The sequence below is a fragment of the Morone saxatilis genome, unplaced genomic scaffold (assembly GCF_004916995.1).
Source record: "Morone saxatilis isolate NCDOM2014 unplaced genomic scaffold, NCSU_SB_2.0 Contig5, whole genome shotgun sequence".
Classification (NCBI taxonomy): Eukaryota; Metazoa; Chordata; class Actinopteri; family Moronidae; genus Morone; species Morone saxatilis.
The window spans coordinates 24,476,337-24,488,106 of NW_023340095.1; the positions used below are offsets into that span (position 1 = coordinate 24,476,337).

General features: G+C 43.6%; 1 protein-coding gene across 1 annotated transcript in view; it reads right to left on the minus strand.

Annotated features, from left to right (window-relative positions):
* Positions 1 to 204: 204 nt before the first annotated feature.
* Positions 205 to 11,770, minus strand: part of kcnh3 (potassium voltage-gated channel, subfamily H (eag-related), member 3) — a 130,630-nt gene continuing 119,064 nt past the window's right edge. The window contains 5 exon segments of the mRNA XM_035676417.1: positions 205 to 2,287; positions 4,681 to 4,733; positions 4,845 to 4,945; positions 5,403 to 5,659; positions 11,270 to 11,484. Of these exon segments, the coding sequence (XP_035532310.1) occupies positions 1,313 to 2,287; positions 4,681 to 4,733; positions 4,845 to 4,945; positions 5,403 to 5,659; positions 11,270 to 11,484 (1,601 nt within the window). The 3' untranslated portion in view covers positions 205 to 1,312.

Genomic DNA, 11,770 nt, shown 5'->3' on the forward strand with positions numbered 1-11,770 from the left:
GTGATACCATTAGATTTTTGGCAGAACACATGATTAGCCAGGGGTGGAGTTTGTGGGGAGTGAAACCGAGGACGAGCTGCCCAAGAAGAGTAGCTCGGTCAGTTGGTCTGTGCACTCTCCGACGTCTAGAATGGACCATCAGTTAGCTAAAATGAACGACGTAGTTCATCTGTGTATGAAGAAGATGAACTAGCGCCGGAGACTGAGACTGGATTAAACCCCTCAGGAAACTGTTTACTGAGCTCAGAAATCAAGTGAGCTGTAGGCTCACTTCTCCATAACTCAATACTATCTTTTGACTTCTTTTGCAACCAATGGAGCTGCCCCCTGCTGGCCATTAGAGAGAATGCAGACTTAAGAAACCTCTGCAATGGCTTCACTAATTATATATGGCCTATGGTAGGTCCTGTTTGAAATGCCAGAGCAGAAAGCATTCGTCCAATGAGGTGCAGCCAGGAAGTGTTTGCATGACTTTTCTGGGTCAATAGGACTATAAGAGATCCAGAAGTGTTTTGTGGACACGTACCATTAGGTCCACACTCAAACAGAAGCCTTTCTGCTCCTTTACATCTGCTGACTAGACTGTGCACTTCAAAGAGAAAATGTGGACATTTCTGTTGGAAGTTAAAACCAATTCCAAGGGTTTTTTTGATGTGATGGCCGTGTATGTGAAGAGATGGTTGGATGTCAGCTGAGTGTTTACCTCTGACCAGCCCAGAGGCAGATAACCTTATCTCTTTAAAAAATAATTCTCATTGATGACGCAAGCTGGCTTTCCAGGTGAGGTGACCCTGATGTCACTGAGACAGTTTACATTCCCGGTCCCAGTGCGGTGGCTCGGATTATCTGGCTTGGGTAAAGACATGTTTCTCGCTGAGATATGTGTGTGCTTGTACCTGCCCTTTACAGAGACATCCGTAGCTGGGTTTAAAAAGCAATATTGTGTGTTTGGTTAGCTGGAAAGAGCTAAATTTGGCTGCAGAGATCTATGGAACCGGTTTAAAAGATGTGCTCTGGTCCTGTGTGTCCCAGTCGCTGCAGGGAGCGACTGATGCTACTGAAGTGTTCAGACTGTAAGACAATTTGTGCTGTTGTAGTTGTGTGAAGGAAAGTACTCCTTCACGCTGATGTGCTGACAGCTGGCGTTGTGTTTCTGTACCTGTCTGTCCTTTTAGCATTTCCTGCCTGACAAATCACTTCCTGTGTGAACTGGTTTCCCACTGGTTATCATTCTGTGATCCAGCAGTCACTAACCCTGATCTGGTCTTGTTTTTCTGTCCCTTTCGTTCTCTGCTACTCTGTCATCCCTTCTTCATAACGGTGGCTCCTCTTCATCGATGAAGCTGATGTGCTCTGTGGAGGTCTTCCCCTCGTCCACCTGCCGTCCCCACTCCTGCATCTCCAGCTCCTGGGGGTGAGAGACAGGTCTGGCCTCCCGGTAGCGCAGCTGCGACTTACACCATGGTGGAGTGTGGGTGTCTCCCTGCCCTCTGCGATCACTAACAAAGTCCAGAGACAAGGGCAGGGAGTGGGTGGAGGGGTGGAGAGAGACTGCTGGGGACACAAGGGGGACGGAAGGGGAAGCCCTCAGCTGAAGGTCTCCGAGGGAGGACGTGAGCGACGGGGGAGCAGAGCAGTGGGAGGACGGAGGAGGAGGGGTGTCCTGGGAGGGAGGCGGGGGAAGCAGGCCTCTGCTGGCACAGCTGCCGGGTCGGGACAGGTGGGGGCCCTGGCAGGGGGAGAGGGACGGCGAGGAGGAGAGGGACATGGAGAATGAGAGGGAAGGTGAAGGGGTGTGAGAGGCCAGGGGGGGCTGGTCCTGCAGCGAGGGCAAAAATATCCCGTTGCTGGAGGATGCGTGGAGGCTTTGGAGGACCGGGGATCCCTCAGGAAGTCCTTCCTCGGGCGACGGGAGGTTGGACCGGACGTGGGCCTTGAAGTTGCCCCCCGGCGGGGTCTGTGGCGATGCTGAAGATGATGAATTAGGCCTTTTTGGTGAATGAGGAGTCGGGAGAAGGCATCCTGGCAAATCCACACCCTCTATGTCTCCACTGTCCAACAGTGAATGAGTGTCAGGTCTCTGCAGGGGACAGGATGTGGCAGGGGGGGGCAACACGAGACAGGAGCTTGTTGAGAGCTGGCTGGCACTGCTTGGGGGTGGGGTCAGATTTGGCATCATGGTGGTCAGGATTGGTGGCGATGCTATTTGGAGGAGGGGCTTGAGCAGGCGTGTCATTTCCTGCAGCTCCTGACTGAGCTTGGACACTTGTTTGGAGAGACCGTTCATCTGTACGGTGAGGAGAGACACAGAGTAAACACTCAGCACAGAACCAGATGAAAGCCATGCAAGTCGTGTATAAAGGCAGACAGGCAGAGGCTGAAGTTAATCCTCATTTGTGTAAAGCACAGTCCGATACAGCATCATTTATTTATTTATTTAGACTATAGGGTACATGCTGCGTGCTCACAGAACACAATCCCTCTAAGTCTGTTCAATTGCATCTGGAGCTGGAGCCGTGACATCACATACATAGTGATGAGAGACTGGGATGCTGATTGGCTGATGGTGTCCTGAAACATTGCTTTGAATTCAGCAAATACATTTTCTTCTCTTTTCTAAAATGTGTTGCTGTGTTTGTCACAGGAGAAAACAGTCACTACACTACGCTGTCAGTCCACTTCAAAGTGCTTGCTGCATTTTTTACAGTTAATTAACAGTTTAATTTGAACTTAGTAGTTGTAATGATGGGTATGGCAGTATGTCTCTACCGGCTTGTTTCATTGATTTCAGTGGCAGGCATTAAGAATAATTATATTATATATTATATTCTGAGACTGTTTCAGAACCAGTTTAAAACTCCTTGTAGTATGTTTAAGTCGTTTTAAAAGCAGTAGCTGGCGGAACCAGGGTCATCTTTCTCCTCTCCTGTGCCCACAGGAGCAGTCATTCCCACACATATTCATTCATTCATTCATTCATTCATTCATTCATTGTATGGTAGTGCCATGGTGTGTTTTAAGAGATGGGGCTTTATGTTGCCCACTCCTCATTTGCAGAAAGTCAAGGTCTATGCTACTTTATGCAAGTCAGGGTCGTCTGATATTGTGACTGGTCGCCTCTGGAAACCTGATGTTTAAGCTAACTTTTCTTTCTAAAATATATGACAGATTTAGCAGCTGCATGGCTTATGTCTTGTCTATGTCTATTGCTTAAAATGTTTTCAGAAACACATCTGGGTGAACGGTTACAAGCCACCATGTTGGTCCGTTCTGAAATCCTGGAACCACTCAGCGTTGTGTTTGCGTGGTTGTAGGAGGGTGGAGCGTTTTGTGACTACAAGCATCCACCTCTTGCATGCAAAAAAAAGCCTGTGGACATGTACCATTAGATATGCTATGTGTTATGGTGTGTGGTTCCTAACAATTTATATATATTTGCTTGCTAGTTAGCTAGTGTTTTAACTAGTTAGTTAACTTAAGATGTGGCTTTTATCTTCACAATGTGGTTGGTTTTTTAGCACAGATTAGCCTAGCACACAGCATATCTGAGTCCAGGAAAGGAGAAAGTTGACTGAGGTTCTAACCACAGCTTGCTCAGCTCTTATTGGAGCAGAGAGCACAAAGGGGCGGGACTTAGGAAGGGTTAGAAATGTTAATTAACACATTATTTGGGCTCATATAAATATATTTTAGTGCAGTGCTAAATGTGGAGAAGACTGGATGAATGAGGGACAATATTTTCAGGCATAAATGGGACTATAGAAAGAAAAATAAATTCTAAGCCCATTTCCTAAATTTCCTCCAAATAGGCATTTTGACTTGTCACAGTAGGACAATGACAGGTTTTACTAATAACATTAACAATTGCGCCGTTCTATTAAAGTGTCTCAGAAAGTCCTGACAGTGTGACAGTCAGCCAGCATGAAGGGCCCTCAGGGTTCCCACTATTTTTAACAAATCCTTTACCAGGCGTTCTTCTTGAAAATACAGGACAGCACTTGCTCAAAATGGTGGTCAGCATTTATTCGACACTTTCGTGACGCGCCTGGCTGTTCTCACCAAGGCCGTTTTTTTCGCTGTGGCCTCAGGTGAGCAGAGCTACAGTTTTCCTCTAACCATAAGATTAATGAGCCAGAGCCCATAAATAATAGTTTAAATCAAGTAGAATTTCTTTCATTTTACAGAAAATTAATCTTCTCACCTAAAAGAAGAGGTATAAGTGTCTGTTGCATGTACAAAAAACAGTTATGAAGCACAACAACCAATGTAAATTTAAACAATAATGGTCTGTATGCTTGTAGATGTGACCGTCGGCAGCATTTCCAAAATAGATTTGATGTTAAAAGTTGGTGGTGAACAGCTCTAAACTTTATTTAAAAAAAAAAATGTACAGGACAAGAGAATATTTCAAATATATATACAGGTTTTCCACATTTTCCAAATGTGTGGAAACCATGACCCTGTAACAGCTAAATGGAATTTAGCCATCATTCATTTTATTTTTTACACCTGTGCTTCTCCTACTATGTGAAAAAGGCCTTATTGCAATGCAAGCTGTTACAGTTGGTGAAATATTCTGACAGACAAACAAACAAAGCTCCTTTGTGGAGATGATAATTAGAGCCTTGTACTAAATGTGTAAACAGACATCATGATCAACAACATGGAGTCGGCACTCACCTCCTCAGTCAATTTAGACACACTGTGCTTGATCTCAGAGTGCTCCCGGAGCCCTGCACACAACACAAACATCAACATTAATCCCCCAGAAACTGCTGTTCTTCTGAGAGAGAAAGAGGCAAACACTATTGTTGTGTGCGTGTGTGTGTGTGTGTGTGTGTTACCTGGGTATGGGGAGGGGGGCACTGTAGGTGACAGGCTGGGACTGAACTCGAACTTCTGCGATGAGGTGGAATTGCTCTCTGTTTCGATGCCGTCCACGAACCTATGCAAAAGAGGGATTAAAAGTAAAGAGAGGATTGTAAATCAGAGGGGAAGACTGAAAGAGTGCTAATTACAGAATGTATCTGTGCTGGCTGTACAGTATCTTCATTGAAACATTAAATTCCCTCTATCAGCAGCTTCTGCTCACACACCACTGCACAGTGGGCAGGATCATTAATCTCTGTGCACACACGGACACGTTTGCTTTCCATGTACACACACCATCCTGCTACAGTGTGAAAACCTATTCACCCTCCAACCGCCAGGACCCATGTGATCCACCTGCACTGTATCCTACTGGTTACCATGGCAGCCAGACACCTATGCTGTTAATGCAGTCGCTCCTCTGGCTGCAAGGTTGTGTTCTGAACTGCCTCCTTCATCTTTCTAATTACTGTTCATACTCAGCTGCTCCTTCCTTTTCAGCTACGTGTGTGTGTGATCTGTGTGTGTGTTACCTGGGGCTGAGCTCAGGCGGCGCGCTGCTGAAGCTGACTACTGGTATTTGCAGGGTGGTCGGCCGGGGGTGCTCAGAGGGAGCGCGGAACGGCCTGGGCGGCAGAAGAGGGGAGCGCAGGGGCGAGTTGAGGCCCCTGCTGAGACGCAGCGGGGAGCGAGGTGCACGGGACACAGAGTTCTGCTCCTCGTCGCCCTCCTCGTCCTCACGGATGGACGGCAGCTTCTTCACCAGGCCGCCGTTGCTTTCCCAGTCCACCTGAGATAGATAGATAGATATCAAATCAAATCAGTAGGTAAATTAAGTGCAGTGACATGGTTGTACCAGCGGGTGGCAGACAATCACAAGCTTTTGTACCTTTTCTACCAGTGAACTGGAATGATAGACTGTACTGGCACCGCTTTAGTTCTACCCCCTCTATCCCCTCTTCTAACAGAGTATTTATGGAGACACAAGCTTCATAAATGATCATATTTCTGTTTTAATATCTTTTGAGCTCCTTTTCGTTCATCACTGGAACATTTTAGAAGAATGTTGATTGTAAAAGGCTGTTTTGAACCTCTTTATTTTATTTGGAAAATATTACAAAAAGAAACCACACATAAGAGCTGAGTGATATGGTAAAAACCTTTGTTGTGTTTATATAGTTTTGTCAAATTATATACTATGTATAGTTTGAAGATAATGAGTTGGCTTCAAATCCGACACAATCCAATATCTCAATTAATTGGATATACCCCCTAATGGCATGATTTCTTTGGTTTTTAATTAATAGTGCAAGATGTGTGATTAATATGGACAGGAACAAATAAGAGACATGACAAGGCAACAGAGAAACAATGATAGCAACTAGGGTAACATCTAATAAATAATCAGTAATAAATAGATTAAAACTATAGTAATAACAAAAAACAAAAATACAGGCAGATATTGAGGTTGAGTAATTAGAGGAGGTACTGAGTAGGGAAGATCACATTTAGTTGGTGTGGTGCGAGAATGTTAGCGTTGTAAGGTTAAATGTAATAACGCAAGAAAGAAAAGAAGGAGGTAAAAAAAGCAAGTCATCAAAAGGTAGAGAGTGAGGGGGGGGGAGTTGCCTTCTGTTTTCCTGTCCCTGATTATCGCTTACTGCTGTTTTTAATACCTTTACATAGGAAAATTAAGTGCAAAGACCTCAGGTGAAAATTTAGATAATTTTCTAACTTTTTGTGACTATACCCTTATTTTTTAACGGTCCTGTATCTCATGCTTTATCTTTTATATTTAACACTAGTATTATTGTATGATATTTCTTCTTGCACTGCAAACTGTTTGTGTTATTGACATATGAAGAGGAAACATATTGCCATGAAATAAAATGAAGAGAAAAGTGGATAACTGTGCGTCGGACTGATACAGGTACTATTGTAAACTGGCTGCTAAAAGTTTCAAATGCAACACAGCACCATCAAGAGTCTGAGCTCATGGTACCAAACTCTCCTGTCACCCTCGAGGGATTAAGTCGTAAAAGAACAAAGGAGTCATGGCGAAATTTTATAGGAGCTAGTTAAAGTCCCAATTTTTCTCATTTTATTGACGTGAACTATTGTTTTGCAGCACTGGCAAAAGAACTTGTCAGCTACATTTAATACAACTGCCTGTGTCATGTCTTTTCCTCATCACTCTTCTCCTTGAGCCACACACACACACACACAACACCACATCCCAAAACTCACCCTGCAGTCACAAACTTCCCTTTCCCATCCCACTATGTCACTGCTTATGGATGAATAATTAGGCTGAACTTCAGTGTCCGATGCTGGGTCCGCTAAACTTCCAGAATGACTAGCTAAACAAACAGACTCCAGCCCGAGAACATGTGTGAGTTAATAAGTCTGTGATAAAACTAACAGCAAAGCTGCCTGTGAAAACAGGAGCAGAAAAGAAAACATTTTACAATCTCTAGACAGAATTGCGTGGATCTTGTGTGGTAGAGTGTATGGAGTGACTTTAGTAAATAGACTGTTGGCGACTGTCCCTAAAACCCCTCATAGGCGTGTAGCAGTAAGCAGCTAAAAGTCTGCATATATTTGGATATTGGAAGTTTGAAGTTTAGTTATTTAAAAAAGGACAATGCACTTAAGAAAATGAGGACTAAGTCAACACAGTAAATGTGCCAACATTCACTGCAGTCACTGCAGGTGTGCATATCAAAATATTCAAATTCAAAAGTACATTTAAAGAATTTTCATTGATCATGTTAACTGTCAGGTTATAGTTCTAATATTTAGTAGACATGTATCTCTCTATAATGGTCCTTCCACACTTGCCAGGATTGAATGGTAATCATGATAATAATACATTAACCTGGGAACTTAAATGGCTTCAGCCTCGATGGATCAGTTGTCATGATTTTCATATTTAATGACCCCTCCAGACATTTATTCTAGACATATATCAATATTGCTATAACAATACAATAATTTTCTTACAAAAAAGATATTTTACACCCTTAAAGAGTAATATCCTCCTTCTGCCTCATTAAAAATGTTGTGAATTTCTAAGTTGGCTGCTGACCAAAGATGATCTCTAAGCTTCACTGAAAGCCATTCTCAGCTGTAAAGTCCATTGTCAGTGGATGTGCACTGGTGGCTCCAAGTTTCTACATCACACTGTACAAGTTGCATACTGGACCAGGACTGACTTCCTGACTATTTGTGATGTCACAAATCCTGCTGGTAGGCCCCGCCCCTTAAAATCAGATTTTCAATGAGCACAAAGAAACTTTCCACTTTCAGCAGATGAATGTGAAAACATCTGATTTATGACTGGAGGGGGGACTAAGTTTCAAATGATCGAAAAATAAGATTGAGTCTTCCTCCAGATGCACTGTTTTTAAAATACACTGAAACTGGGTCTGACTTCACTTCACTTTAAGTAATTTCCCCACGGGGATTATTAAAGTATTTCTGATTCTGATTCTGATTCTGACTTACACGATCAAAGTAATTCATTACATCTACTAAGTGATGACTGCACATTCTCCTCTTCCAGCTTCTTAATATCATCACTCATGCCCTAACATACACTGCTGCAGTGACAAATGACTGTATTGTATATCTCACCGTGCAGACAAGCCAACGCCCCTCCACTCTGCCTTTCCCCTGCTCTCTCAGCCTCACTCCCTCTCCTCTCCCTTTAATCAAGTCTCTCATTCCCCTCACCCCCTGCCTGCACAGCATACTCTCTTTTTTTTAAAATCTCCCTCCCCACTGCCCTCCTCTATACCTCCTCCCCCCATGTGCTATCGTAATGTATTTTTAGCTCTCTTGTTCTAATCTTAGCTCCCAGCCCTGGAGGAAACCAAGGAGGGCTCTGAGATGCGGGGGCGTGATAAGTGTGCACTTGCCGCGTGTCGGCGTGCGCCTGTGTGGGTGTGCTGAAGTTTGCATGTGTGTCATGTATGTGTGATCGAGCCGGGCTGTATGCAGACATCTGAGTGCGGGTTTATGCAAGCTATGTGTGTGTGTGCTTGCAAAGGACAAGAATTAACAAGTGCTCTTTTTCTCATTTTGGTGCAGGGTATGCGAGCGGTTTGTGTTTGTAGAGTATGTGCAGTTGCAGGCAATATTGTTGCTCTTCCAGTCATGTTTGTGGTGCAGACAAACAAATCACATTGTAATATCGCCCTCTTCCCGCAGCAGCTCAGTGCGCCCAGTTGACTGGTTGCTGTTGCACATAGCATTGTTTAGCCTCCTGGGTCATGACAGTCAGTCTGCAGCCTGTGAATCAGCAGGACACTGAGAATGCAACCACCACTTAGATGATGGATCTTTTTCTTCCTCATTTTTTTCTGACCAAATCTTCTTCCTTGCCTGGTAAAAAACATTAAAAACATGTTCCCCCTCCCTCTTTTTTATCCTTTTTGTATTTATTTTATCAAGTCTACACTGGCCGAAATGTTATTCTGTTGCTGATCATATCATTATTCATCCTATCAGAGAACCTCTTTAAGCATCTGTTTACTGAGCTAGGAGGTGCTAGATACCAGCAGTCTTTTCATACATACATATGCAAACACACTCTCCTGGGCTCCTAGTTTCAGAGGGGTTTTGCATACATAACCAGGAAGGACATCTGCAACCCTGACCTAAGATATGGGCAGCAGCTTGTGCATCCTCTAGGTACTGCTGCAGACACACGCTGATATGTGCACACGTTTGCACATTTGCATACCCACTCGTGCTCTGCAGTAAGTGCCTCGGAGAAACAAACAGCTCTGCAGTGGGAAAGGAGGACTTGAGGAAGAGTGAAACAGAAAATGAGATGAGTCCCCCCCTCTCCTCCCCTTCGTCTCTCCTCCTCCTCCTCGGCTGGCTGGGCTATTTATATCGAGCAGGATCCAATCTTAGCAGCAGCTGCGGGGGACTCAGCCAGTCAGGGACAGCCCGTGCTTCCCCCCTGCACTATTTTTAGCAACAGGACAGCTTCAAACAGCAGCACTAAGCTATTCTTGTCCTTATGTTTTGCTCCCTCTGCTGCTGCTGCACCAGCCAAAGGCAAAGGCTGTGTGTTTGTGTGTTCAATGGCAGTAGTTAAGAAAAAGCACTTCAAGGCCTGGCTCGTCGAGTGATGTGTGCACAAATCTGTGTTTGAATTTTTAAGCAGTGGTGGAGAGGTCATGTATATCTTTTATCCATGAGCCCTTTCTTACAGGAGTGTGTCCTCAGGCTACCCATTAGCATTATATAAAATGTAATCTACAATCTGCACTTTTTACTGCTGCACATGGAGTGCTGTGACTGATCTGGTGCGTTGTATACAGCAGCATTTCTGACAAGAAATGTTTCTTGGAAAAATGTAATAATTTGGTGCCTGGTAATAACAAGAAAATATGTCATAATAACAAATATTTGTAGAATTTGAAAAGATTTCTCGTTATAAGGATAAACTGAGAGAATATTCTTTTTGTCATGGTGGCACCATAACACCACTGTAGTTGTGCAATATTATGTCTACATGCATTTATAAATATACACCAGCTACACACAGTCTTAATGCCACATGCATACCTTTCTCTAACTGTTTACTGGACCATTTTCAGGTCAGGTTGATATTTATATTAAGACAGATTTTCTAAATAAAACTGAAATCTTTTGTTAAAATTTTGCCTTCGTCATCTAATTTTCACTTTCTGACACAACGTTTGAGAAAATCCAACAACCCCATTAGCCTGTGGCCCACATGGGGTCAGTCTAACTGTGGGTCTTTGACATGAAAACGTTTGGGAACCCCTGCCTTGAGGGGCAATTGGAGGGTTTGCAAACATATAAACATGTAAAAGCACAAACAATTCATTCACAACTCTCTCACCCTACTCCATTGGTTCCCAACCTGCGGATTGGGACCGCCACTAGGGGTCACCAAAGCTTCATGTGGGGGTCGTGAAGCAGTCTTAATTTTAAGGGGTGCAACATTTTTTAAATTTATACAGTAGGGCTATATCTCAGCATTTGGTTCAATTATGTGAAGAAATCTAAATTAAATAGTTTTAAAATGTACGTATGGAATTTATGTACACAAGCTATATTCACAGAGCCTTCAGTTGCAGATAACAGAACAATGGCTAAATGGCAGGGAGAAGAAAATACTGAATTTGTCCAAGAAGAAGCCCATTAAGTATATATGATTGTTAAAAATAATAAATAATAAAACAGGAAGAGAATTGTATTAGACGTTTTCACAGTAAATAATCTGCTCAAAATTCATCCAAATTGATCGTTTCACTCAAACTCCATAAAACATGTCACTTAGTCAGGAGTCGTCAGCTTAGAGTACCGTAAGGAGAAAGGCTGTGAACCACTGGTCTATGTTACTGTGTGTACTCACATCAGCCCCGTGGCCCTCTCGCAGATTGTACGTGAGGTCATGCTGTATCTCGCTGATGAACTTCTGGGCGTACTCGGGGTAGAGTCGCAGGACTTCACGGAGGCCCTTGAGGCTGATGTACTGCAGGTCGCAGTAGGTCAGGGCCTTGACGTTGGCGTTGGTCTTGATCACCTGCTCCTTCGTCAGGGAGTCCGAACCAATCAGGTCTCCTTTACCTGGGGAGGTGCACCGACATAGAGACAGATCTAAGACAAATGCCCACAAAGTCTTTGAAGCAGTAATTCAGAGTGAGTATATTTTCACTAATAGTAACCTGAGGAACCAATAAAGTTGGTTAAACAAATTAAACACACTGAGCTGCAGATCACCAAAGAAAGAAGATCAAAGGAGTGTATCTGCAGAGATATTTCAACAAAGACAGGTGGTAATGTGTTGGACTGTATGTTTAATTTTTTGATTTGAGCATTTTAATGGACCCTAACTAACCCTAACTAACCCCCC